Source organism: Megalobrama amblycephala, linkage group LG15, assembly GCF_018812025.1.
Source record: "Megalobrama amblycephala isolate DHTTF-2021 linkage group LG15, ASM1881202v1, whole genome shotgun sequence".
Taxonomy (NCBI): Eukaryota; Metazoa; Chordata; class Actinopteri; order Cypriniformes; family Xenocyprididae; genus Megalobrama; species Megalobrama amblycephala.
This window is the reverse complement of record NC_063058.1, coordinates 2,814,308-2,841,199: the sequence shown is the minus strand read 5'-3', so window position 1 is coordinate 2,841,199 and position 26,892 is coordinate 2,814,308. Positions and strand designations below refer to the sequence as shown.

The 26,892-nt window shown below is 36.2% G+C and overlaps 2 protein-coding genes across 3 annotated transcripts in view; one reads left to right on the top strand and one right to left on the bottom strand.

The window, feature by feature from the left end:
- Positions 1 to 18,077, bottom strand: part of tdrd12 (tudor domain containing 12) — a 47,502-nt gene extending 29,425 nt beyond the window's left edge. For both annotated transcript variants that reach the window (XM_048159007.1, XM_048159008.1), the window contains exons 1-6: positions 17,811 to 18,077; positions 17,189 to 17,261; positions 12,397 to 12,493; positions 11,932 to 11,978; positions 9,942 to 10,106; positions 5,906 to 6,030 (exon numbers count right to left, since the gene is read on the bottom strand). In XM_048159007.1, the coding sequence (XP_048014964.1) occupies positions 5,906 to 6,030; positions 9,942 to 10,106; positions 11,932 to 11,955 (314 nt within the window). In that variant the 5' untranslated portion in view covers positions 11,956 to 11,978; positions 12,397 to 12,493; positions 17,189 to 17,261; positions 17,811 to 18,077. The remainder of the gene's footprint in view (positions 1 to 5,905; positions 6,031 to 9,941; positions 10,107 to 11,931; positions 11,979 to 12,396; positions 12,494 to 17,188; positions 17,262 to 17,810) is intronic.
- Positions 18,078 to 23,304: 5,227 nt separating this feature from the next.
- Positions 23,305 to 26,132, top strand: LOC125247518 (GTPase IMAP family member 9-like). The gene is made up of 3 exons (XM_048158860.1): positions 23,305 to 23,441; positions 23,540 to 23,596; positions 24,943 to 26,132. Exons 1-3 carry the CDS (start codon positions 23,429 to 23,431, stop codon positions 25,785 to 25,787), a joined length of 915 nt encoding a protein of 304 aa, XP_048014817.1. The 5' UTR covers positions 23,305 to 23,428; the 3' UTR covers positions 25,788 to 26,132.
- The last annotated feature ends 760 nt before the right edge of the window (positions 26,133 to 26,892 follow it).

Genomic DNA, 26,892 nt, shown 5'->3' with positions numbered 1-26,892 from the left:
AAATGTTTAAACTGAGAAATTTTACACTGCTATCCACTAAATGAGCTCATTTCAAATTTGATGCCTGCTACACGCCTCAAAAGTTGGCACGGGGACAACAAATGGCTAAAAAAAAAACAATAATAAAAAAAAAAAAACAAGAAATTTTGAAAAGATTCAGCTGGGAGAACATCTAACAACTAATTAAGTTAATCGATATCAGGTCTGTAACATGATTAGTTATAAAAGGGATGTCTTGGAGAGGCAGAGTCTCTCAGAAGTAAAGATGTGCAGAGCTGTGAAAGAGTGCATAAAAAGATTGTGGAATACTTTAAAAACAATGTTCCTCAACGTCAAATTGCAAAGGCTTTGCAAATCTCATCATCTTAAGTGCATAACATCATCAAAAGATTCAGAGAAACTGGAGAAATCTCTGTGCGTAAGGGACAAGACTGAAGACCTTTATTGAATGCCCGTGGTCTTTGAGCCCTCAGACGACACTGCATCACTCGTCGGCATGATTGTGTCAATGACATTACTAAATGGGCCCAGGAATACTTCCAGAAACCACTGTCGGTGAACACAATCTGCCGTGCCATCTGCAGATGCCAACTAAAGCTCTATCATGCAAAAAGGAAGCCATATGTGAAAATGGTCCAGAAGCGGCGTCGTGTCCTGTGGGCCAAGGCTCATTTAATTTGGACTGTTTCAAAGTGGAAAAGTGTTCATGGTCAGACTAGTCCAACTTTGACATTGTTGTTGGAAACTGGAAATCACGGATGCAGTGTCCTCCGGGCTAAAGAGGAGGGAGACCTTCCAGCGTGTTATCAGTGTTCAGTTCAAAAGACAGCATCTCTGGTGGTATGGGAGTGCATAAGTGCATACGGTATGGGCAGCTTGCATGTTTTGGAAGGCACTATGAATGCTGAAAGGTATATAAAGGTTTTAGAGCAACATGCTGCCCTCCAGATGACGTCTATTTCAGGGAAGGCCTTTTTTTTTCTTTCTTTTTTTTTTTTCAGCTGGACAATCCAAATCCACATACTGCAGCTATTACAACAGCATGGCTTCGTCGTAGAAGAGTCCGGGTGCTGAATTGGCCTGTCTGCAGTCCAGATCTTTCACCTATAGAGAACATTTGGTGCATCCACTGACAGGAATAACACAAAATAGGTACCATTTTAAAGCATCCAATCATTTTGTTCCAACTTTTAACAAGTGCTGAATTATCACTCTAAAACAGAGTGTACCACCGGAGGGTGCCACCTAGCTTATAAAAAAAAAAAAAAAAAAAAAAAAAATTAATAATAATAATAATAATAATAAAAAAAAAAAAAGCTTAGTCTGATTTTTTACAATGAATGTAGCCAATATGATTAACTCCCAAGTACTGACAAAATAAATCATAATTTAGTAAATATTTCTTTCATTATGTACTCCAATGTGTCAAAAGCATCATACAGCTCAGATAATCATGTGTTACACGTCATTTGGAGTAGAATACAACGAGTATAATTGTTTTGGGCTTTGACTAAACTTGAGCGAGTTTTTGTATGTAAAGCCCCGCAAGACCCATAAATAATAAACACATGCTGTATTTCTCACGTTTCTCATAACTTTGTGAAACCTGTTCCGATTGTGGAAAATTAGACATCATTTTCCATTATTATCATCCAACATCATAATCCAATAAGCTGATCACGAGATATTGATCACGCAATATCGACAAAATCCCACAGGCGCACCGATGCTAACTGAAGCTAAAATGTAGCTATCATTTGATATTTCAGCTCATAACTTAGATGAAACATGCACAGATTGTAGAAAATGGCACATCATTACTTACAACAGATTCTCCCAAGATCAAAATAAGCCGATGTGTTTGGCACGAGTTACTTCATGTGAAAGAAGAGTTTTTAAAAATGCCCATCAGGGGGCGCCAATGGATAAACAAAAAAGGCTACTTTGGTTCCAAATGCTCTAACTCTTGATTTCTTTATCGGATCACAATGAACGATGACCAGATACAGTTCACATATAGGTGAACATCACCAAAAAAAAGAACTGTCATCCTACCTTATTTCCTCTGAGTTATTGCATGTCAAATATTAAATGTTTGTAAAATTTTGTAACATTTTAAAATTTCCCTTGAGCAAACTTTTTTTGAATTTCTCAGCAGTTTCTCAGCATGAAAATGTCAAAATTTATATTATTATTATTTTTTTTTATTTAAAAATGTAAAGATTTTTCAAACAATACCAACCTTTTGAGCCTCCTTGCTAGAGATTTGAAATTATGAATCATTTTTGTGCGTGTCACTCAGAAAACAAAACAAAAAAAATTAAAAATGCCTACCTTTGTTCAAAATGCTTTGACTCTTGATTTCTTCATGCAACTACTGTGAAATTTTATCTAGATACAGCTCACATAGTGGAAAAATCAACAAAAAAAAAAAATGAATGAACTTCATACCACCATATTTCCTTCATGAGATATTCAATTTTAAATGAGAAAGATATGTCAATTTTCATTCCCCCCCACTTTTTCCCCACTGTTTTTTTTTTTTTTTTTTTTTTTTTTTTTTTAAGTTTCTCAGCATAAGAATGTCCAAAATGTATTTATTTATTTATTTTTTAAATTAAATTTATACAGTTTCCTTTCAAATGATACCAACCTTTTGACTCTCCTTGCTACAGTTTTGGAGTTATGAGTCTTTACTTTCTTGTGTGTCACTCAGAAGAAGAAAAAAACAACAACAAAAAAAACAAATACCCTCAGGGCTTAAGGGGTTAAACGAAAAATACATCAAAGACGACCACAAACTCTTCAGCAGCTGGAAACCTATATCAGGCAAGAATGGGACCAAATTTCAACACCAAAACTGCAGAAACTCATCACCTCGATGCCCAGATGTCTTCAAACTGTTTTGAAAAGCAGAGGAGATGCTACACAATGGTAAACATGCCCCCGTCCCAACTATTTTGAGACCTGTAGCAGGCATCAAATTTGAAATGAGCTCATTTTGTGCATAAAATAATAAAATCTCAGTTTAAACATTTGTTATCCATGTTCTATTGTGAATAAAATATTGGCTCATGTGATTTGAAAGTCTTTTAGTTTTCATTTTATTCAAATTATAAAATGAAAAAAAAAAAAAAAAAAAAAAAAAGATAAAATAAAATTAAATTATGGTCATAAGCCCTTTTTTAAACAACGTTTCAGTTACAGTTATCACTTGATGTCTGTGATTTCATATACCGGGACTAACATCTCCATGTTTATTACAGAGGTGGGGGTTTGTGTTTTCTAGATGTGGGCGTTACCGAAGCTCATCTGCTGCTTTCACACTGGGCACGTTTGCTGTGATCCGAATCCAATTGTTCCCGATGTCCCCCTGCAGTGTTGATCTGGTTTCACATTCGACTTGATTCTATCCAACCCTGGTGGCATTTGCATTCATCTTGCATTAACGAAAACGTGCACGGTGCACGATACAAGACAGAACGCGGGTCAATATAATGTGTTTTTATTAAATTGGTGCTATAATGTGCAGCAGAGTGAACGTGTACTATACTGTATGTGCGTTGCATGAAGGCAGCTTTCTGCTGCTTACAAACGGTCTCTTTTGAGGAAACAGCGGACTGCAAGACATTCGTTTGCCACTGTGATTGCACTCACTATGCACGATGACGCTGCACACTCACTCTCGCTTGTATCTAATGTCATTCCTTACATGTGTTTTATTGAACCAATTACATTGACATCTGCTGAAACTAGGGGTGTAAGAAAATCGATTCACATGAATATCGCGATATTTTGTTTGACGATACTGTATCGATTCTCAAAAACACTCAATATTTATTTATTTATTTACATCCAAGATTTGTGGATTTGTGTTCTGTTTAAACCACAGACTGTATAAAACCCAACCGCTAGATGTCAGCTTTATCTCAGAGCGTAAACTGACATTTAGTCATGAAATGGACTATGCACTAGTTGTTAAATAGTTTAGAAATTAAAAACTGCTATACTGTGAACCTTTAAAACATATACACAAAGAATCCTGCAGTCACTTTACTATTTTTTTTTAATTATGAATTTTAATTTTGAAAGATGGGCTACACGTGATGCCAGAGTTGCACTTGTCTTAGATTTCAAAGGTAAAATGCATAGTCAACAAAACCATTTTACCAAATGAATGACAGAAATGTATGCACTTAATTATGTTCTTATATATTTTTTAAAATAGTATTTTTCATGGTAATATGTGGATGTGGATTATGGTAATTCCATATGGAACAATTTTTAAATAAGTGCTTTACGAGGCGGAGTTTAAAATGTTCTCTAGGCTTGTTATCAAAAATAGGACTTCTGTACATTTGTTTGTTGCAAATTTACAGACGTTGCAATTGAAATGTTTACATTTGCTTGTTGGGGTAATATTGTGCATAACCTGATATTGCGGAGTTCAACATGTTCCTGGGTCAACATTTTTGTTGATCCTGGAACAACATTCAAATCAACCAATCAGATTTGAGGGACAAGTTTACAGATTATGTCAAGTTTAGGCTTAAAATCATGAATTGCTGCTTCTACATCAGTGTTATTCATCCATCATTTCCCTCTGATATTTGGGATAACTTATGGGTAGGGTTAGGTTTAGGGTTAGGAATAGGGTTAAGACTAAATTTTCAGACTAGAATGTTGTTCCAGGATCAACAAAATATGTTGACTCAGGGATGCATCTAACTCAGCAATATCAGGACGTGCATTGCTTGTCAGCTGAAAACAAAGTTGACCATTTGTATTAGCAAAATTGCACAAGTTTTACAGTTAATAAAATCTTTAAAAACAAATTACATTATACATTTATTTCCCTTGAATTCCTTTAAAGTAAATTGAGTAAGATGGTGTAAAAGGTGCAAGTGTGAATTAGTAATCTGGCCCCCTGGTATTAAAGGACAAAAAATGTTGGCCCTCGTCACTATCGAAGTTGCCCATCCCTGATGTACATGTAAGATACTTATGAAATCATACAGGAGGGAATCCAGTCAATTGGGTTTGTGTCAAAACCTTTTACAGTGCTTAAGTATTGTTGTCTTCTACTGCATATGATAATTCATACTCAAAGTAGAACTGAAATGACATTCGTAACAAGATGATTAGTTAAAACATTTCAAATGCACCTGCAGAATATTTTTCCAGTCATGCATTTCATCTAGGAATTCTTAAAAATACTGTGTAAAAATCTTGTTTTGTTTTTCTCATCTCAGGAGCTAACTGTCTTGTCACACCCCTATGTTTGCCGATTGTGAACCACTCTGAAATCATGAGCCTGTAGAACGAGCAACAGCACTGTATTTCGACTTTGAACCTGTAGTGCTCACATTTATTTAAAGGATTAGTTCACTTTAATATTAAAATTTCCTGATAATTTACTCACCCCCAAGATGTCATGTCCTTCTTTCTTCAGTCAAAAGAAATTAAGGTTTACCAGATGAGGAATAAGGGTCTTATCTAGCAAAACGATCGGTCGTTTTCTAAAAATACAACTGTATATGCTTTATAAACACAAATGCTTGCCTTGTAAGTGCTTCCGCCAAAACCGCCTTCCGTATTCTTCAGAAAGCTTACGGCTGTATGTCCTACACCTTCCCTATTCAACTTGCAGAACGAACACGGCACCAGTTCCATTTTTTCTGTATATGAATATATGAACTAATTTATGAACTAATCCTTTAAATAATTGTCCTAATAATCATATTAGGCCATCTCACAACTCCTGTTTTTCTGTCCCCAAATTTAAGACCCCTTAAAATGATAAGACTCCTGTTAGATCATAACATATTTATGACCTTAAACTAGATAAAACTCAATTTAAAGCATTTTAAGTGCCCACAAAGACCCTGTATAAAATGCTTCATACTCATCCGCTCTGACGATGATGTGATCTCCATGGTCTACTAACAAACACCAGGCCTGAGCGTCCATGACAGACTCGACCACGGCGCGACACCAGCTCTTCAGAGCCTGACTGAACACCACACACACCTGAGGAGACACAGAGAGAGACTAATGTTAGAAAACAGACTTCTTTCAAATGGAGTTTCATTTTATATTTATATTCATATAAATAAAAAGAAAATTACTTTTGAGGTGATGTAATGTCACTTTTTTTTAATCCCGTTTTTCTTCACTGCTTCATTTAAATAGTCTTGTGGTGTGACAAATGACTTTTGAAAGTACAAACATTAAAATTTACAAATATTTCATGTGTTCTCCCACTTACAATGATGTAAAAGTTGCATTCAGAATTATAAAAGAATTGGCTAAATTGTGTAGACACCACTAGTCAAAAAGACATATTTGACTTTTTATCTTTCTCGTGATCTTAAAGTGTTACGAAGCGATTATAATCAGACGTAAGGCTGAATCAGTCTCCTTATTTGCGCATGTCTATTTCATTTGAAGACATGATGAAATATGTGTGCATACATGGTGTTGGGTCATGTTTAGAGCATTATATGAAATATGTCTATAAAAACAGGATAGAGCAAAACAAAATCACCAGTCACGAATTAGAAGTCTAAAACGAGAAATTTTAAAGAGAAATGACTTACTTACAAAAACCCATTGCTTCGCTTCAAAAGGCCTTTCTTAACCCACTGGGATCGTATGGATTACTTTGATTATGGATGGATGCATTTTCTTTTGTTTTAAATGTCCCCCCCCATTCACAACCACTATAAACCTTGGAGAACTAAGGAGATTTTTAAATATATCTGATTGTGTTCGTTTGAAAGAAGATGGTCATATACACCTAGGATGGCTTGAGGGTGAGTAAATCATGGAATAATTTTCACTTTAACCATAAAATGACTGTAAAAATGATGGCTTCAACAGTATTTTAACCTTAAAACCATTTTTTTAAGAAAATGGATGACTCTATTAACGATATAAACATTAATTTAATCTTCACATTGGTCTTCAAAAATGGAGACTCGTTGAATGAAAATGCAATTTCCATCTCTAACAGTAGATGGCACTTAGGGAACAGCAGAAATATATTGGTTTCCCCAGTGACCTCTGTAAACAGCTTCTAAAGACTATTTTATTAGGCATTATTCGTTGGAACTTTGATCAACCCTTTTTTATGCAGCTCAATACTGAGCCAAGCATCAGTGAATGTGCACTTCCCTGGCACTAGGGGTGTAATGGTTCTCATTTATAAATAAAATCGAATCGTACTGTCCTCCACCCACGGTTTGGCATGCACTTGCACCGCGGTTCATCTCAAATCTGATGAAGTATCTATAATATGGGTTGTTGAAAATGGCAACGGGTAAAACAGACAGAGTTTGGATAATGTATGTTTCAGTCGATGGATACGTATTCTGGCTTCCCAATACATTACAACAATAGCGATGATCACAAAGCATGGACTAAACAGTCGCTCTTTGTAAACTTGGTTCACCGCGAGTGTCACTTCGTCGTCATCAGCCGGGTGTTGATAAGTGAGGCCTGAACAGCACATGTAGCTATCTGTGTTTAAACTAAACTATTTAAACATTAAAAGAGCAAAACGCAAAAGAGAACTTGAGCGTGCTGTGAGAAGATGTGTCTCTGCACTGATCTCAGATAGCGCACAAATACTTCTTTCAAGTCTTGGGCTTGAACAGACAAATTCACACAAAAATGTCAACATGCCCGTCTTGGCAAGTATCCTAGCAAGCATAGTCAGTTATGTCTTAAGTGAACTTATAACAGTTCGAGAAATACAACGCATGTGTAACAGTGAATCTTTGCTCTACTGTATTTATTTGTGCTGTTGCTTGTTTTTTGATTAATGGTTCTTATTTTCTATATTTTTATTTGACAGTAGTCCTTTTTCCCCTGAACATAGCACATACCAATTGGTACCTAAACCTCGACCCTAAAACGCTGATAAAAACAGACCGTCACACTCCTCTCCCCATCAGTAGCGCGGTTAACCCTCAGGGGTCTGAGGATTTTTGGGGCCTGGAGAAGTTTTGACATGCCCTGACATTTGTGCTTTTTTCAGTTGTTCATAAACATATTAATGGAAAAAGTGTCATTACACTGTATTCAGCACAAACTAGGCTACAATAATATGTGAGGAACATGTATGTACACGTTTGTGTTTTTGAAGGAATAACGTTTATGCGTGATTATTGAATAAACAAAAAACTTATGTCAAAGAAACAAGGCCAAAAAATATATATTAAACCTGTGTTCACAAGACTTCTGGGTATTGGAGGTTGTAGACTAGAATTTTTGCTTCTAAATGAAGAAAGAATTATTATGCTGACTCGTTCATATAAAACAATAGAGAGATTTAAATTTAAGACACTTTGTCAAGAAACACAGTATGCGTGGAGGCGTGAATCATCATGAACAATGGGTCATTTACACCTGAGAAGACAAAAGAATCGCATAAAGAGCTCTAATGAACTGCATAAATAATGAGCTCTTTCAGTCAGGTAGGCTGTGAAAAAACCCTCTGTGATCATGCTGATAACAGGATTAATGTCCACTCTTTTTCACAAAAAAAAAAAAAAAAAAACCATGATTTTTGTGATCTCATGCATGCATGTATTATTGCACATGATGTGAAGAAAATTTTGTATAGCCCTATGTTAGATTACAGTACCAGTCAAAAGATTGGACACATTAAAAAAAAAAAAAAAGTCTTAAGTTTCTAACCAAATAATGGTTTTCTATTTTAATATACTTTAAAATATAATGTAGTATTTCTGTGATGCAAAGCATCTGAACATTCCTACCTCTATGGCATTTCATATAGGCTACTATATTTGTTATATTATATAGCCTAAATGTTGATGTGCAGTTGACAAACTATACATCATTAAAAAGATCTAAGACTCAAGCATCACATTTTGACTCTTAAAATCTTATATTGACCATAATTTCTTAATATGCTTAAAAGCATGCACATTTGGAGAAATATTGATGGATTCTCATATGTTTGTCAATTTTCTACAGAGGAGTAATATTTATTCTATATTTATTGTCATCACTGTGAGCGCAGGATACTGTGTTTTCAATTCATACTTGCAGCCGGAGGGCGCTATGCCCCTTTAGTTCACAAATGCCTCAGTAAAAGAAGAGGCATATCATGTGACATTTCAGGAACTCACAGAGGCCAGAGATTGCTTTAACATCCAGATAAACACTTTTCAAGACAATAAATACACGATTGCGACGATGTATGCATGTATGAATAGCGCTCGCTCCGTGGGCGTGGCCGCATTAGCGGATAATGAGCTGAATCACGGACTTCTGACATGGCTCTCTTTTCATACAGATTACATAAACACAGAATGTTTGTTTTTGATTTGACTTACATGATTTAAAACCTGACATTTCAAAGTTTCTTTAGACATAAGTGTAATTTTTTTGTCAGTAGTATTCACGAAGTTACAGTTCATTTTCTGAGAACTATCAGACTGGACTTCGTTCAGAGGGAGACGAGAGATCACGCATCTTGCTAGTTTTCTTTATTTTACAAAAAGCACAACAATTTGTTTTTATTCTGAGTGTACACAAATAAAAGAAGATATTCCACAGATTAAAATGGTGTATAGCTCTTAATTGTATGTGCAACATTGACAGAGTATTTTGTGTCTCTTTCACACTGGTAAGAAGAAAACCGACCTCAGAGTGTTAAGGCCAATTATTGTAATAGCATCATACTATAACATAATTTAGTTTTAGATTAATTCAAGTACTTTCAAATACCCATGTTTGTTTTCACACACTTCCCAGGCCTTGAATTCATGGGAAACCTGATAATAAAGAATGAGTAATCATGTCCCAACTTTTGACTGGTAGAGCAGCATTTTAAAAAGCAGGACAAGTCAACCTCCCAAATATGAATCATAGATATTATCAATACATATTCATGATCTGACATGACATACCAGACCCTCCTTCAGTTCAGCAGGCTTTAGTTTTTGGACATCCAGGTCGACCTCATGGTAGAAGAGGTTCATTTTCACCCTCAGCTGCTCATATTCCTCTGGATTGTCCGGTTGAATGCCTGGTCCTTTCAGGACACGAGCCCACAGACATCCTGGGTCTTCAATCTGACACAAAACACAGACAGCTTTCGGGTTCATCATATTCATCAATAGCTACATTTATGCACAGCCAAAAATTTTATTTTATTGAACTAATGGCTCAATCAGACAGAAACACCTTCATGTAAACACATCAATCCGAATGAGCTCGACCTTAAATAAATGTAGTTTGGAGTGGAAGGTGTGCTGTAGACCTGAAACAATCTGACATGGTGACTAAACACTGTGACTGACGCACTGCGTACGCGCTGAAGTTTTGTTCTGAACACATTTCACATGTAAACAAATATGTGAATTGGATTGCAATGATTAGGGTTGATATAACTCAGAATTTGAAATCAGACTGAATTCATTATTGGATTGATGAAAATTAGTGCATGTGAACATACCTAATGTTAACAAGTGTGACATTAGTTGCCATTACAGATAATCCATTTGTTTAATGCAATGATTTTAATGAGTCAAATCGGGTCTTTTGGACAAGAGGTTTTTTCTTTTGGACAAACATCTTTTTTTGTGATGCCCAGGACCCCACATTTGATGACTGCTTTGAAAGGGACTGTCCTTGCAAAAATATAAAGACTATATTTTCATGTATAAAAACCTATTAAAGGTCCCGTTCTTCGTGGTTTTTTGAAGCTTTGATTGTGTTTATAGTGTGCAATATAACACGTGTTCATGTTTCGCGTGTAAAAAAAACACAGTATTTTTCACATAATTTACTCATCTGTATACCGCTGCTTCCACTGTCATAAAAACGGGCTGATGACTTCCTTGTTCTATGAAGTCCCTCCTTCAGAAATACGTAACGAGTTCTGATTGTGCCAGCGGTTCCTGTGTTGTGATTCGACAGCAGCTTAGCGCATCTTGCCCGGAAAGGTCACGCCTCTTACCATAACGTGGAGATGCACGCGCTCAGTGTTATTGTAAACATGTCTTTAATTTTACCCTATCAATTTGAGCCGGAATCAGACCCGGTGATTGGACTGCGGGATGAAAATAACAGCGTTTCGACGACATGGCGACAAACACACTCTACAAACGCAACTCTTGTGTGTTCCTGTGGGTGGAGGTTAGTCAAAAAACTGTTTTAGTGACGTCATTAAAGAAGGAAGTAGAGGGATGTAGTCCAAACTGGCCGTTCGATGTAGGCGACTTCTGTTAAATAAAATATCTTGCTTGGCATTGAACTTTGAGCTTTAAAATTTTACAGATTTTATTTATACTCTAACAACAACATTACACACTAAAGTTTGAAACATGGGATCACGAAGAACGGGACCTTTAAGAAAAGAAGAAAAAAGAAAATGTAATTATAAATAATTAAATAAGTAAATTATTATAAACAAGCCAGTATAAATAAGCAATAATACTGCACTATTTCAATAATACATTTTATTTTTTCTACCCAAAAATAACATAACTTGATCTAATTGGAAAAACTTAAGCCACTTCAGTGCAAATACATAAATAGAAATGCATATGTTGTCAAAACTCTTTTTGAAGGGGTCACCCAGTCCTTTTTGTAACAATTACACTTACATATTTATTACAGTGTTACATATTTCACATCACAGCAAGCGAGTAACTATCAGGGTTATTGATAATTAAAACCATAAATAAACTTTATCTGAAATAAAATACTAAAAAAAATAATATTTCATTTTCATTTAATTTATATTCATGTAATAAAATAAATATAGCTAAAATTAAAATGAATCAGAAGATATATAAAAATATAAACAAAAAACAGGAATAAAAATGATAATAGTATCTCAATGATAGTAAATATATGTATGACAGACACATCTGCTGTCATGTAGTGCTCTACCTTGATTATTTGTATTTCTAACATTTCTTCGATTTCCACTGCAAAATCTGCAACAGAGTGAAAAAATAAGACAAAATTAATCAACATGACAGAAAAAGTAATGGCAGTGTATGAAGCACAGCTGGTGTTCAGTGAAACATTAAGTACATCACATGAAAAGTGCAGAGTTTTTTTTTTCCTTTTTCACACAGAACATGAAATTCTGCACTTTCTTCTAGTCAATGAAAAAGACTGAAACAATAACAAACAAACAAAATATTCTGTAAAAGAGGGCAATACAGCTAATGAATGTAGGGGTACCCTTATTTTTTACACAAGCCAATTTCTCTAGATTATTTTTTTTAATAAAAATTCTCATTATTAAATTAAATGACGTTCACCCATGAATATGGTTCGAATAGTTTCTGTGGATTGTTTTGAAGGAAAAAACACTAACTTTTTCACTGCACTTTTTCACGCACTCACTGCTTGTTTGTAGTCAACTTCTGATTCAACCAGTGCTGTGAGTTTGGGATTGGACTATTTGCTGAACAACTGCAGTTTAGAGAAGTGTCTGGGAAACCTGTATGAAAAAAAAAAAAAAGAAGGTTGAAGTCAGCAAGAAACAGAAGCTGCAATCGTTTTTTCTTCCCTGTTGTGACTTCGGCTTCTAAAAGAAGAACAAAAGTAGGGCGGGACTTGACTTTGCCCATGGGGAATTGATTGAAGGGCTGGGCAAAAAAAAACAAACAAACAAACAAAAAAAATTTCTCTTCGATTAATCATTTAAAAAAAAAAAAAAAAAAAAAATGTGGTTGATTCGATATCAATTCTCAAAAGCAACGAATCAATCTTTTTCCCATATTTATTTCCACAAACACTGAACATATTATCGTCCTTTCCACTAAAAGTCATCCTCTTATTTACCTTGTGTGATGTTACAGCGCAGGTTAAAGGTTTGTTTTTCTTTTCTTAGCTTGTGCTTTAATATAAAAACATTAGCTTTGTTGTTATGTTTCATTTTATTTCGATAATAAACAGGCTGCGATGTCGAGCAGTGCTAGAACTGACTGTGTGAGCCCGAGGCGCCGGCGTGATCACTTTAACTGCTTCCTTACACCAGTGAAAACAACTTAAAACACTCCATTTATGGTCATACATAAACTTAAAGAGTCTAATTTTATCAGTGTACACTCACAAAAACAAAACATTGTGTTTTTTTAAAATAAAGAAAACAGGTACCACTTTCAGCTGTTTCACTTTCCTTTTCCTTGAACGTGTTTATGTGGACAGCATCGCAAAAATCAATCAAAACTCAGCATATAGGCTACTACTTGTCACACCATTTTTTCTTTCATTTCGTTAATCTCTTAAAGATGCTCTAAGCGATGTCATGCGTTTTTAGGCCAAAACATTTTTTGTCACATACAGCAAACATCTCCTCACTCTCCGCTAGCTGCCTGTCCCCTGAACACACTGTAAAAAAACACGGTCTCTGTAGTCGCCACAAGCTCCGAAAACGGCAACAAAAACAAACTGGTGCAGCCTGGACCACTTAACATAATAAACATGCTCCAGCCAATAACTGACAAGAATGATTTTAAATGCGCGTGCATGACTGTTTCAGGAAGCATGGAGGGGAGGGGAGGAGGAGGGAGGAGGAGGAGGAGGAGGAGGAGGAGGGAGGGTCTAGCTAGCCTCTGTTTTGTTTGACAACACTTCGAACGTCAACAGGAAGTTACTCCACCCAGGATCACTTAGAGCACCTTTAATTATTTGAGTGAATATAAAAGGAATAAATATATTCACAAAATATAACATTTGAAGTGGATCAAAAAAGTTCAAAGTTGTCCTAAGAAGATGGTTTTAGGACAACTTTGATGAAAGCTTTTGATCCACTTCAAATGTTGACTACTGTATATAGGCTATGTGAGTTAATTCTGCGCTGCAGGCGCGTGATGTGATGTGAATCGTCCTGTTCTGTTGTTCATGCTGGTAAATTTGCGCATGTGAAACAAAACCCCTGGAAAATAAATTGTGTTATTTTTAATCATAATCATAATCATAGACACTTATCCAATCTAATCTAATTTAAATCTAATTTAACAATATTGTCAGTTAAAACTGAAATGAACATCCTTTGGGTACGGGTTGATGTCAATCCACGAATCCAATATAGGCCGTTACCAGAGGTCAAGTTACCTCCTAACTGAACTCCTTTCCACAAACTGATCATAGAAATAAAAACAGTATGAATAAAAATGGTAACACTTTACAATAAGGTCTCATTTATTAACATTAATGTATTAACCAACATCAACTAACAATGAGCAATATCTTTGCTACAGTATTTATTAATCTTTGTTTATGTTAGTTAATAAAAATAGTCATTCATTGTTAGTTCATGATAGTTCACAGTGCATTAACTAATGTTAACAAATGAAACCTTACTGTTTGTGCTTAATAAGATTAAGAGAAAACTGTTATTCATTTTTATGGTAACACTTTACAATAAGTGCAACCATAATCACACTCTCTCAATATTCAGTGTGTAAATACAGAGCTGATACAGAGCTAAGAGATGGTTACAACTACACTGCCCAGCCTAAAATAGCTTTCATATTGAGAGATATCTGTATTCATCAGATTGATGATTGATCGTCATTGAGATCGCGTTTGAACGCGCGCTCGCGTTTACTTTCACTTTCGTGATCGCGCATACTCTGTAAGTGGGTCATTCTACAGAAACGTCCACTTTTCTGTCCCTAGACTTTACAGAAATATTACACTTAAAAAACACTTTAGGATTACAATTTTTTTATATTTTAATATGAAACAATATGTTATTTGAACAATGAAACCTCGTTGAGCCATCAATGTGGCAATATTTGTTTTTTAATTAATTATAAAAAATCCAAGCGCCACAGAAGCTCTCGTCCCCACAGTCAAGTACAGGGAAAGTGCTTTATTTTGAGCTCAGAAACAGGTTTTTCTACCATTTCAAATACAATAATGTATGCATAACTATCAAATACATCATGTAAATGACATAAAAAAAACCAAATGCTAAATAAATATTATAACATTTTTAATGAATGTAGTGGTCCCCTGGTGTTGTGTGACACTGGTGTTACCTTTAACAAAAATCTCTTATTTTGAAAAAAAAAAAAAAAAAAAAAAAAAAATCACACTGATGACATCACTTGACTTCCTTCTTCCTGTTTCCTGAAGACCAATAAAGAAAGGCCAATGGAAAGTCCACTATCTCTTTTCAGTTATCAGATATTTTAATTATAAAATCATATTTTCATATGAAGCTTTTAGTTGAAGTCACTGGTGTGACCTACTTTATTGCTAGGGAATTTTAACAAACTAGAATACAAATGGATTAAATTACTTGATTTAGTGAATATATCATAATTTACAACATGTGGATTGATTCCTTGCAGCAGCCATTTTGTAAAATGCATTTTTCATGAAAAATGTCACTGGTGTTACCTTTTTATGAAAATATCACTGGTGGTACCAGTTTTTGCATAAAAAAGCACTAAGATTACATGATTCTAACTTTTCTTTCTCATTGTTAATCCTCCTTTGGTCAGATATGGCTAAATTAAGGGGATTTGGCTAAATTCAGTGCAGCGACTTTACAGACAGTTTTAAAATGTTGTTTATGATCTTTTACTGACTGCTTTCACTAAGTGACAATGACAGTCTTTTATTGTACACCAAATGTAAAATTTAGTCCAAACTACTTAATTATAGTTGAAAAATTAAGGATCATTGGTCTCATGTATACGTCACTGGTGATTCATTGTGTCACTGGTGTTACTGTTTTTTGTCTGTCACATTAAATAAAATGTCATATGTGACATGATAATAATTTTACATTCATTGAATTCTGCTACACTCAAGAATTAAGATGTAAAGGATTGTATCATTACTTGTTTATATATGTTTTTCAAATATTTTTATTGTTATAGCAAATACATGGTTGCGCAATTGAATTAACATCATTCAATCACACTTTAAACTAACCTGATTAAAATAAATAACACACAATCTCCTTATTTTTTGCATTATCATTATTATTCTGTAACTCTGACTGCATGTGCTGAAAAAAAATGAGAAATAATATTTCATAAAAATGTTTAAAAATGCCAGAGAAGTAAGGTAACACCAGTGACAAAAAGAGGGGACATGCGATCTTTAAATAAATGTACAAAAAAAATAAAAAATCATTAAGCTGTCATTTATGTGTATTCATAAAGTCCAAATGTAATATAATAATGTGGTCTAAGTTTAAATGTTAAAAAAAGAAATACATTTTATGACATTGTCATACCAAAAGTGGACGTTTCTGTAGAATGACCCAAATATGGAGCGGCGGCGACCGTTATCCAACTGAATTAAATGTTTTTTACAAAACAAAACGACAGTGGAGGCGTAATGTAAACGAAGCGATGGAATATTCTTTCCTAATCATCCTAACCACTCTGTCATGGCAACATCACGAGACTACTTTTCACCTCGACGAGAAATCTCGTCACATTTTAGTCTCGCGAGATCTCGTGATACGAGATCTCGTCACACCCCTAAATGCTACCTTTACTGTCGTAACCGAAGGCAACAGGCTGTCTGAATGCTGAATTGAGAATGACTGACAGCCGCAGCAGCAGAGGGAGGCATTTACGTGAACTTTAATTTAACAACTTAAATATTTATCTGTACCTCAAATTAAACTATGGAATGGCTTCAGAACACTTGGAATATAGCGCACAGAAACTTTATGGTGCTTTTTAATGTTGCTGTGCCTTTTGTGGAGCTTAACAATACACACAGTATCGGATTTGGATCGGTCCCGTCCTGCCAATACCCGATCCGATAAAAATGGCAGCATCGGAGCCGATACCCGATCTGAATATCGGATCGGTGCATCCCTAGTACAGTAATCGTTTTACCTCGATTATCTTGTATTCATAATCGTTGGAAGCCAAAATCAAAATCGAAAACACGATTAATTGCACAGCCCTAACCGGTGTCGACGTTGTAAAGCACAATACCATTGTGCAGCGTTTACCTCAGTAAGTCGACAGACTGGATCTCTGAGCTTGTGTGAGTGGAGGCGGGGCTAATTAGCATATTCACAGATCCACGTATACTAAATGAAGCAAGGGTGTAGAGTTACATTCAAGCTATTTTAAGCCATGAAGACATTTTATTTCACAGGAAAAATTTTAATTATTGACTACAGGGGGACTTTAATAGGTACACTTACCCTAGTAGTTATAGTCTCTTATTGGTCTGTTTAGATGAGCCATCCATGGAACAAACAAAACAAGCCCTAAAAACTGATAAAAGAACACATACATACGCTTGATATTTAACTTTATTAGATGATTAGTTAATTGCATTTGCATTTCAATAAAACATTTGCAATGGGTTTGTTAAAGCTGTTTTTATGCATGTTTGGCCCGAGTTTGCTGTATTTACACTGCTCTGCCCAGCAGGGGTCACCAGCGCGTGGCGCTTCGAACGCTTCGAAACAGTGAATCATTCTGCGAAGAAATTGGTTCAATTGATTCGAAGCTTTGAAAAGCTTCGTTTCTCAATTCACTAATCAGTGTAGAATCACTTTCAGATTTAATTTTTCAAGTTGATGAATGATAAGAACATTGACAGCCAATCAGAATCCATCTTACTTTAAAGAGACAAAACTCAAATATAGAACAATACAGTTATAGTTCATGGTGTGAACGGGCCTTAACGATGCGTTTTTTGTCTGCTGTTCCGCTTTATAACGACATGTATGGCTGTATGTAGGCTATCATCGTGTTAATAACTGTCGTGTAGTGTAAAAACATGCCCATTTATAAATAAAATACGCAAACGATTCATACCTCTCGACGGCTTGTTGTGAAATGGTCGAGCCGTTGGCGTGACGTGCAATCAGTGACGTAATCACTTGAACAGATTCAGGTGCAGCAGATATTGACCTATATAATGATTTTCTTTAAGAATATGGGTTGAAATTACTTCATTTCGAGGTTTAAACATGTAAAAAGCGTTCACGTCCTCGTAGAGCTCGTAATTACAGTTTGTGAGATGGAGATTTCCTGAGCTCCTGCGTGTGCCGCTGTACCACCTGACCGCTGCAGACTCAAGGCGTTTACGGCCGGAAATGACGCCAAATATCGCCATAAAATAACAATCAATTAATTTAGCTACTTATCAGATTGTTTTATTAACGTCTACACCTAACCCAACCATAAACATACCCTTACAATAATGCAATTAATTACTGTAATTAACTGTTGTTCAGCGTGACAAAAATGACGCAATATATATGTGTGCGCATGATTGACAGGCGATCTAACCAATCATAACGCCGAATCCGTCGTTACGTTCTACAAAGCAGTCAAGTGGATTATGCTGCGTTCACGTCACCTCGTATTTACCGGAATCTTGAAATGACAACACGTGACGTTATATTCGGAGCTGTTCACGTCCTTTTGGTCCTTGAACTGGGAATTATGCGTTTCCATGGCAGCACTGTCGACGCCTAAATGAATCTACCGCGGTCAGGTGGTACAGCGCGGCCACGTGGTATATCTGGGAGCTTTCAGAAAACTCCCAGGTTACAAGCTGTAATTACGAGCTCTACGAGGACGTGAACGCTTTTTACAAGCTAGAATCTCGTAACTACAGGAATTACGAGGCCACGTGAACGCACCTTTAATGTCGGTGAACTTGAACTTGAAATGGTGTCTACCGACGTGTTTTGAAACAACATTTCTTCTGGTGTTCATTCATGTTTATTTGATGCTATAAATGAACTAGTAGTAGGAAGAGATGAGAGTCGATGTCACGACACGTTAAAGATCCACAAAACGGTATAATTCTTTAAAAATGATAAAAATTTAAGACTTTGTTTCATATCAAAAGTAACCTGCTCTGTCTTGTCTGTCGACGCGTTGTCAGTGTCCTCTTTGCTCGAGATGTGGCCTGTCGGAAGTAGCAGCAGTAAAGGGGCGGGTCTTCGCGACATGACGTGATGCAGCAGATTTGTGTTCAAATAATAAATATCTGTAAAAGTGCTTTGCCCAGTATATTGACCTTGGCTTTTGGATATTATTTTAATTATACAAATCAAAATGTCCTTGTATTCTGATGGGAGGATGTCATATTTACTCATATAATGATACAAAATATTGATTTTTTTAATTTGGCTTTTATGTTTATTAGTTTTTAAGCTAATCTAAAGGTAATGCTAGTGTACTCCACCCAAACAAAAAAAAAGAATATATGGATTTAAAATGTACAATCTTTCCCTCAGATAAACAGAACTGAATATTGGTGACATCATTTTTGGCTGTATTTGTTGTCCAATAAAATGCTGTCTAGTCAAATGCTTTCATTTTATTTAAAACACTTTTTAGACTCCATAGAAGATAGAAGGCATGACTTTTGGGTGAACTATTTTCTCAAAATGTTAAGTGATGAACAAACAATACACTAGATATTTAAGATGATGATGATTAAAAACATTTCATTGTACCCCTGAGAATCCTTGTGACATTTTCTTGAATTAATCAAATGCCTTTTGACAGCCCTCAGCCCCTTTGAACGGAAAACACAAAGTCCTTTACATGCACGATCACCCCCCAAAAAATCAGCAAAGCCGCTGTTAGCCGGAGGCAGTATGTGTTTAACATCAAACACTTTCTGATAGGGTTCATATTGGTACAGTTATCTCAGAGTTTATGTGGTTTTAGGCTTTCTTTTTAACATTACAAATTAATTATATATTCTAGTTAAATGCATACTTTAATTATCATCAAATGTTTTCATTTTAATGTAAGCGTAATGCAGAATTTGCTTATAGAGGTGACTATATTTTGCAGCATATTACAGTAGATAAAAATCCACAGTTGCATCCACAGTGTGATAGAAAAATGAACAAAGAATCAAAATCTCAACTAGAGACATAATGGTGCATTGAGGCTAAAACTGCATCCGAGATTCAGTTCAAGTCATAGGACCCATAAAATATCCTAATGTTTTTGTGTGCACACAAATCTTATGAATTCCAGGAAAATTACAGTATGACATACACAACGCAAAAACATTACTGTTGAGGTGTTAGTTGATATGTGCTTCTCATTTACTCTGTTAGTAGCTTACATCAAATTTTCAAAAGACTGACAGCATACTGAAAGCATTCACTTAAAGGAACAGTTCACCCGGAAATTAATGTGTCATTATTGTGTTACTAAATATTATTTTTTATGTGTTATGTCAGACAGAGGTTTTGCATTACTTTACCCTGGCATTAAGTGATTCGGATCGCCAAAGTCACATGATTTCAACAGTTTGGCAGTTTGATACACGAGCCAAACCACTGATTCAAAACAAACAATTTGTGAAGCTTCAATGCAGTGTTTTGAAATCAGCCATCACTAGATATTTTTGAAAAGTTGTTATTTTACTTTTTTTTTTTCAATGCTTTATAATATTAAGGTTGAGCCACTGTACTCACATGAACTGTTTTAAATATGTTTTTAGTACCTGTATGGATCTTAAGAGGAGACGGTGACTTTGCTCTCAATGCAGGCCTCATAGAACCATTGGATTTCATCAAAAATATCTTAATTTTTGGGTGAACTAACCCCAAATGTATTTGAAAACAGTCATTTTTTCATACTTCTCATGAAACACTAGTCTTTTCTTCCCTATTGTGCCATATATCGGAGTGAAACAGCTTCTGAAACAGGAACAAATGTAGGGAGGGACTTGATTTTGTCTGTTGTGAATTGATTGGATGGTTGTGGTTTGCTATTGGTGGATCTCATGTGAGTGACAGGTTGCCCCGCCCTCGACTGCGTTCCACTCCACTTTTTAGACATGCACTCGTGAACTTCCCTAAGCACTTCCCCTCAAAGGAACTGGGAACACACACACAATTTTATGAATGGAACTTTATTAAGTTTTTATTTCTTTTTTAAAGAACTTTGTATAAGAACTATATATAAGGAGGCATCCCTACAGGATGTGGTATGCGGCAGGCTGGTCCTCTAAGCTCACATTTGTGAGGTATTACAGTCTGGACCTGGGCGCTGTGCCAGGTTCACAGGTGCTTATGTCTTTCTTGTGCTCTCAGTATTCACACGGACAGGCACTTGTGAACCTTGCGTTTGGACATTATCGTTCCCAAAATGCCATTGACACAGCGCGAGTTCCCTCAGAAGAGAATGTCTCAGGTTACGTCTGTAACCATAGTTCCCTGAGAAGGGAACGAGATGCTGCATCGCCTTGCCATACTTCCTTCATTCCTGTGATCGACTTGGTTCGGCTAATTAAAGCTAACACCGGTCATTCCAGATATGCTTTTATGCTTTCCTGGTCGTGACGTCACCCGCCAGTGACATTCCATCTCGCCATTGGACTAGTTGTCACAAGTGCTTCAGAGGCGATCATGCAAATGCGTTCCCAAAGCATCATTGACACAGTGTCTCTTCACAGGGAACTATGGTTACAGTTGTAAAAAGAGACGTTCTTCCTAAGTTGAATATGGAAGGTGATCTGTCGGAAGCTAGATATTTTACTTCATAACTTATTTTTTTTATTTTTTTTAATACAAATGCATCACTTCACTTCAGAAGGCCTTTATTAACCCCCCGGTGCCGTGTTGAGTATGTTTATGATGGATGGATGCACTTGAATTTGAATCAGGTGGTTTCTGTGCACTGCCATTATAAAGCTTGGGAGCATCAGGATATTTATTTATTAATATAACTCAGATTGTGTTCATAATTTAAAATTTTAGAATAAAACTTTACACATTTTTAATGATTTATAAGAAAATTATGTCACAGACACGCCAGGCTCCACCACTGTCCAATCACAGTGTACTCCCTCACCCGAATTCTGATCACACGCACCTGAACCACATCTTCAGATACAACGGAATCCCAGAGGACATTGTATCGGATCGAGGACCTCTGTTCTTCTCCCGGGTATGGAAAGCATTCTTCTCTCTCCTAGGTGTGACCGTCAGCCTATCATCTGGATACCACCCGCAGTCAAACGGGCAGACGGAGAGGAAGATCCAGGAGATCGGTCGCTTCCTCCGTACCTTCTGTCATGGCCACCAGGACTCTTGGAACCAGTCCCTGGTCAGGTGAACCGTCGGACGTACCATCTGTCGACTACTGGTTCCGAGAGAGCGAGAGGGTCTGGGACTCTGCACACCACCAGCTGCAACGGGCCCTGCGCAGATGCAGGATGACAGCCGACCTTCACCGTTCCTACGCTCCAACTTACCAACAAGGACAGAAGGTCTGGCTGTTGACCAGGGACATCAGACTGCGTCTGCCTTGCCGGAAGCTGAGTCCTAAGTTCATTGGCCCATTCACCATCGTCAAACAGATCAACCCGGTCACGTATCAACTCCACTGTCACAGACACACCAGGCTCCACCACTGTCCAATCACAGCACACTCCCTCACCCAAATACTGATCACACGCACCTGCACTCAATCAGCACGCCAATCAGCCACCACATAAAAGACACTCACACACACTCACTCACCGTCCGGTCTCATTCACATTAAGGACTTGCCTCCATGCTTACCTCAAGGACTCCTGTCGATCTACTTACCTGTCTCCAAATCTTCGTCTGTCTGTCTGTCTGTCTGTCTGTCTGTCTGTCCGTCCGTCCGTCCGTCCGTCCGTCCCATCGCCCAGGATCATCACTACAAACACAAAAGGACAGTATCATACATATCACTCACCATTCACTTAAAGATCTTCATTCAACTTACCTGCACTTCTGTATACTCTGCTGTGTGCTCAATAAACAACCATTAACTGTACTCTCCAGTTTCCGACCTGTCTGTTTTGTAACAAATGAAGCTTTATTTTCAAAATGGATGGATGTTGTTTGGATTGTGATTAGTGATATTGGGCTTTGTAAACAAAATTGACTTCATGTTAAGCAAGAGGTGTTATGTCAATGTCAGTCTGCCAATTTTGACAAATAAAATGTTTGTCTGAAGACATTTCTGGTTAAAGGTTTGTATTTTGTGTGTCCTGTCTGGAACATTAATGCCCTTTGTCAGTCACATGCCTGTGATGAACTGCTCTACTCGTGGTTGTTTTCAGGGACGGTAACTGATGTTTTATACTTTTGCTACAATTGTGTGATGTGTGCTATGTGCAAAATAGTTAATGTACAGCCATGAATTTGCCCCTGTCCTGTCGTCCCCTACATGGTGTTTTTTGTTGCCGTTTTTGTTTATGTAAGCCCTTTATATACATTACGCATTTCCTCACTCTTTCTGCAACCGCACTGGACACATCTGCTACTTCCTGTTGTTATAATAAAACTAGACTTTTTGACAGTAAACTAGGACAGATCGGTTGGGTGTTTAACAAGATATATAACATTTGATTGATCAACATTTACAGTGAAGCTTTTACACATTTACAACGGAAGAATCTCAAGAATAATTCCGAAATGAGTGATACAGGTAAATATTTTAAATTGTTTTTAAGTAACATGAAAATGCAATAATAATTAAAAAAAAAAAAAATATTAAATGTTTTTTTTTGTTTGTTTTTACCACAGAACCATTACTGTCAAATGATGATTCCAATATGTCAATTTACTCAACATTTTCATCAAGTAAGTGCTTTAACTTTTCCCTCACATTTTGATTCTGAAAGTGATATCAGCAAGTGTTAAAGTTTCTAACATTTTTCAGCTTTGTGAGACATTCATTGTACAATATTGTGTACAACAAGTTATAGATAGACTCGTACAACACTGTACAGATTTCTTTAGAAGGTGGTATTCTATTCTAAAGTCTGGTTATCAGTTAAAAGTTCACTGACAGTTCAATACTTTATATGCATGTGATATAAGAGTAGATATATATATTTTTTTTGGATTTGATTATTCTTATTATTCTTCCAGGATTATGAAAAATCACTTTTCTCATTTGTATGTAGCTTTGGCTAAATGGAAAAACTGTTGACACAGAAAAACATACAGTATGGTAACCTTAAAGGATTAGTTTACTTTCAAATAAAATTTTCCTGATAATTTACTCACCTCCATATCATCCAAGATGTCCATGTCCTTTTTTCTTCAGTCAAAAAGAAATGAAGTTTTTTGATGAAGACATTCCAGGATTTTTCTCCATATAGTGGACTTCAATGGCCTCTAGGCGGTTGAAGGTCAAAATTACAGTTTCAGTGCAGCTTCAAAGAGCTCTATGTGATCCCAGACGAGGAATAAGAGTCTTATCTAGAGAAACCATTGCTCATTTTCTAAAAAAAAATAAATAAATAAATTTTACACATTTTAACCACAAATGCTCATCTTGCACTAGCTCTCTTCTTCTTCTTCTCTATTAAAATTCCAGCAGTGTAGACACTGCTAAGTGTATCACTGCCCTCCACAGGTCAAAGTTTGAACTAATTGTTATATACTTGCACTAGCATATTGAATATGACAATTTAGTTCAAACTTTGACCTGAGGAGGGCAGTAATACACTTAGCAGCATCTACACTGCTGGACACTGATGGTTTCTCTAGATAAGACCCATATTTCTTGTCTGGGATTGCGTAAAGCGCTTTGAAGCTGCACTGAAACTGTAATTTTGACCTTCAACCGTCTGGAGGCCATTGAAGTTTGATGTTTTCATCAAAACCTTAATTTCTTTTTGACTGAAGAAAGAAAGACATGAACATCTTGGATGACATGGGGGTGAGTAAATTATCAGGAAATTTTAATTTGAAAGTGAACTAATCCCTTAATTATTAAAATCCTGAACTCTATTAAAAAACAGTCTTTGTGCATTTTAAATAAAGCACCACATTTTTAATTGCTTTGATGCATCTTCAAAGCAATTATTTCCAAACTATCCAAGTAAGGCCTACAGTTTAGTTCAACACTTCTGTGCCAACTTTCCACCTGCTGTTAGGAACAAATCCTATTTTAAATATATGATATTCTTGATTTGCAGTGTCTGAGGTAAGGATTATTTTGATGGGTAAGACTGGAGCAGGGAAGAGTGCGACAGGAAACACCATCTTGGGACAGGGAGCGTTTCTGGCAGAGGCTTCACCTGAACAAGTTACAAGCAGGCCCAGCAAAGGATTTGCAAATCAAGGAGGAAGAATGATCTCTGTGATTGACATGCCAGGTTTCTGTGGATCATTGACTAAAGAAGACATGAAGACACAGACAAAGAAGTGTGTTGATCTGTCTGTTCCTGGTCCTCATGTGTTTCTGCTGGTGATCAGTGTGGGTGTGAGATACACGGAGGAGGACGTGAATACAGTAAAACTGATTCAGGAGAACTTTGGAGAAGGTGCTACACGTTACACCATTGTTCTGTTCACTCACACCGATCAGCTGAAACGTAAAACTTTGCAACAATATGTAGGAGAAAGCCAACATCTAAAGAAACTTACCAACAGCTGTGGTGGCGGATATCATGCATTCAACAATGAAGACATGATGAACCGCACTCAGGTCACTGAACTGATGAAGAAGATTGACAAAATGATAGCGGGAAATGGAGGAGACCATTACACTAATGAAATGTTTGAAGAAGTTCAAAAAAACATAATAGCAGAAGAGAAGAAAAAAACGGTAGAAAAGATTATAGAAAAGGCAAAAGATGTTGCAGCTGGAGTTGGATCAGCTGTAGGAACAGGAGCAGCAGTAGCAGGAGGTATTGTACTGGTAGCAACAGACGCCGTGCTTTTACCTGTAGTTTTAATTGGAGCTGGAGCTGCTGCTGCAGGAATGGGCGCGACACATGCTGTGAAAAAATTTAAACAAACCAGAAAGAAAACTGATTAGTTATTCCTATTAGTTTTTGTTATTGTTTTATTATTTTAGTTTAAGTCTGAACATATCCACACAGGTATAATATAATATTTCCAGCAATTTTATTATTTGACTAATTGCTTATTATTAATTGTTATGAGCACAGTAAATGATTTTGCTCCAAGGTTGCTCTCCTGTGTGTGTTGTAATTAATAAGGAGGCATTTAAATGAATCAAACATAACCTTAAAGGAACACGTAATGTCATTGCGCCTGCTGCACCCATGGTACGGCAGCAAACTTCCTTGATTATTACGCCGGAATGAGAGTATAGTTCCTAGCCATATCGGCCTAGAAAATAGCAAATTTTCATTTTCCGTTGGTCTTAGTACACGAAGTAACTACAGAAGCATCAAGTTTTAAATAGGAAAAATATCGAAACTCTTTGGTCATTTTTGAGCGAGATGCTAACGGTCTAATCAGATTCAATGAACTATGCTAAGCTATGCTAAAAAAGTGGTACCGCCAGACCCGGAGATCGGCTGAATGGATTCGAAAACGGTAAAACTGAACTGTTTAACTCTAGGGGAGTTGGAAAATTAGCCTATTTTCAAAAAAAAGTGGAGTGCTAAAAAAGTGTATTATTATTATTTTGCCAAGTGAGACCATTTAACAATTGTTTTCTCATTTGCTGTATTTCTTCTAAACAATTCAGGTATGTAATTTAAGACTTATTGCAGCAAGTTGTAAAATTAAGTAAGTTTACTAATTATTACACATCATCTCTAGTTATTATAAACTAAATCGTGTTGATAATTTTAGAATTTCTGCATCGAATTTAGGTCCCTTAGGTGGTGGATCCAAAATGGATCAATATTCATATTCTTGTATTTTATTCATATTTCATATTAATCATTTAATCATTTATGGCTAATGATTCATCAATATTATCTTTGATTTCATATATTCACGTAATCCTCATCATATATTCAAGTATTTACTCCTTACTCTTTTGTTTTTTCATTATATTTTAAAATTCTCAATGTATTATTGTTTGAGAGTATGCTTGCTATATTCCGCTGTTCTTCAATTGTTCCAATGTGACAGGTCCCATGTTGACACGTTTGTGGTTGATATTG

Coding starts and splice junctions, on each gene's coding strand:
- LOC125247518 (XM_048158860.1), top strand. Junction 23,597..24,942: donor TTACTCAACATTTTCATCAA/GTAAGTGCTTTA, acceptor CTTGATTTGCAG/TGTCTGAGGTAAGGATTATT.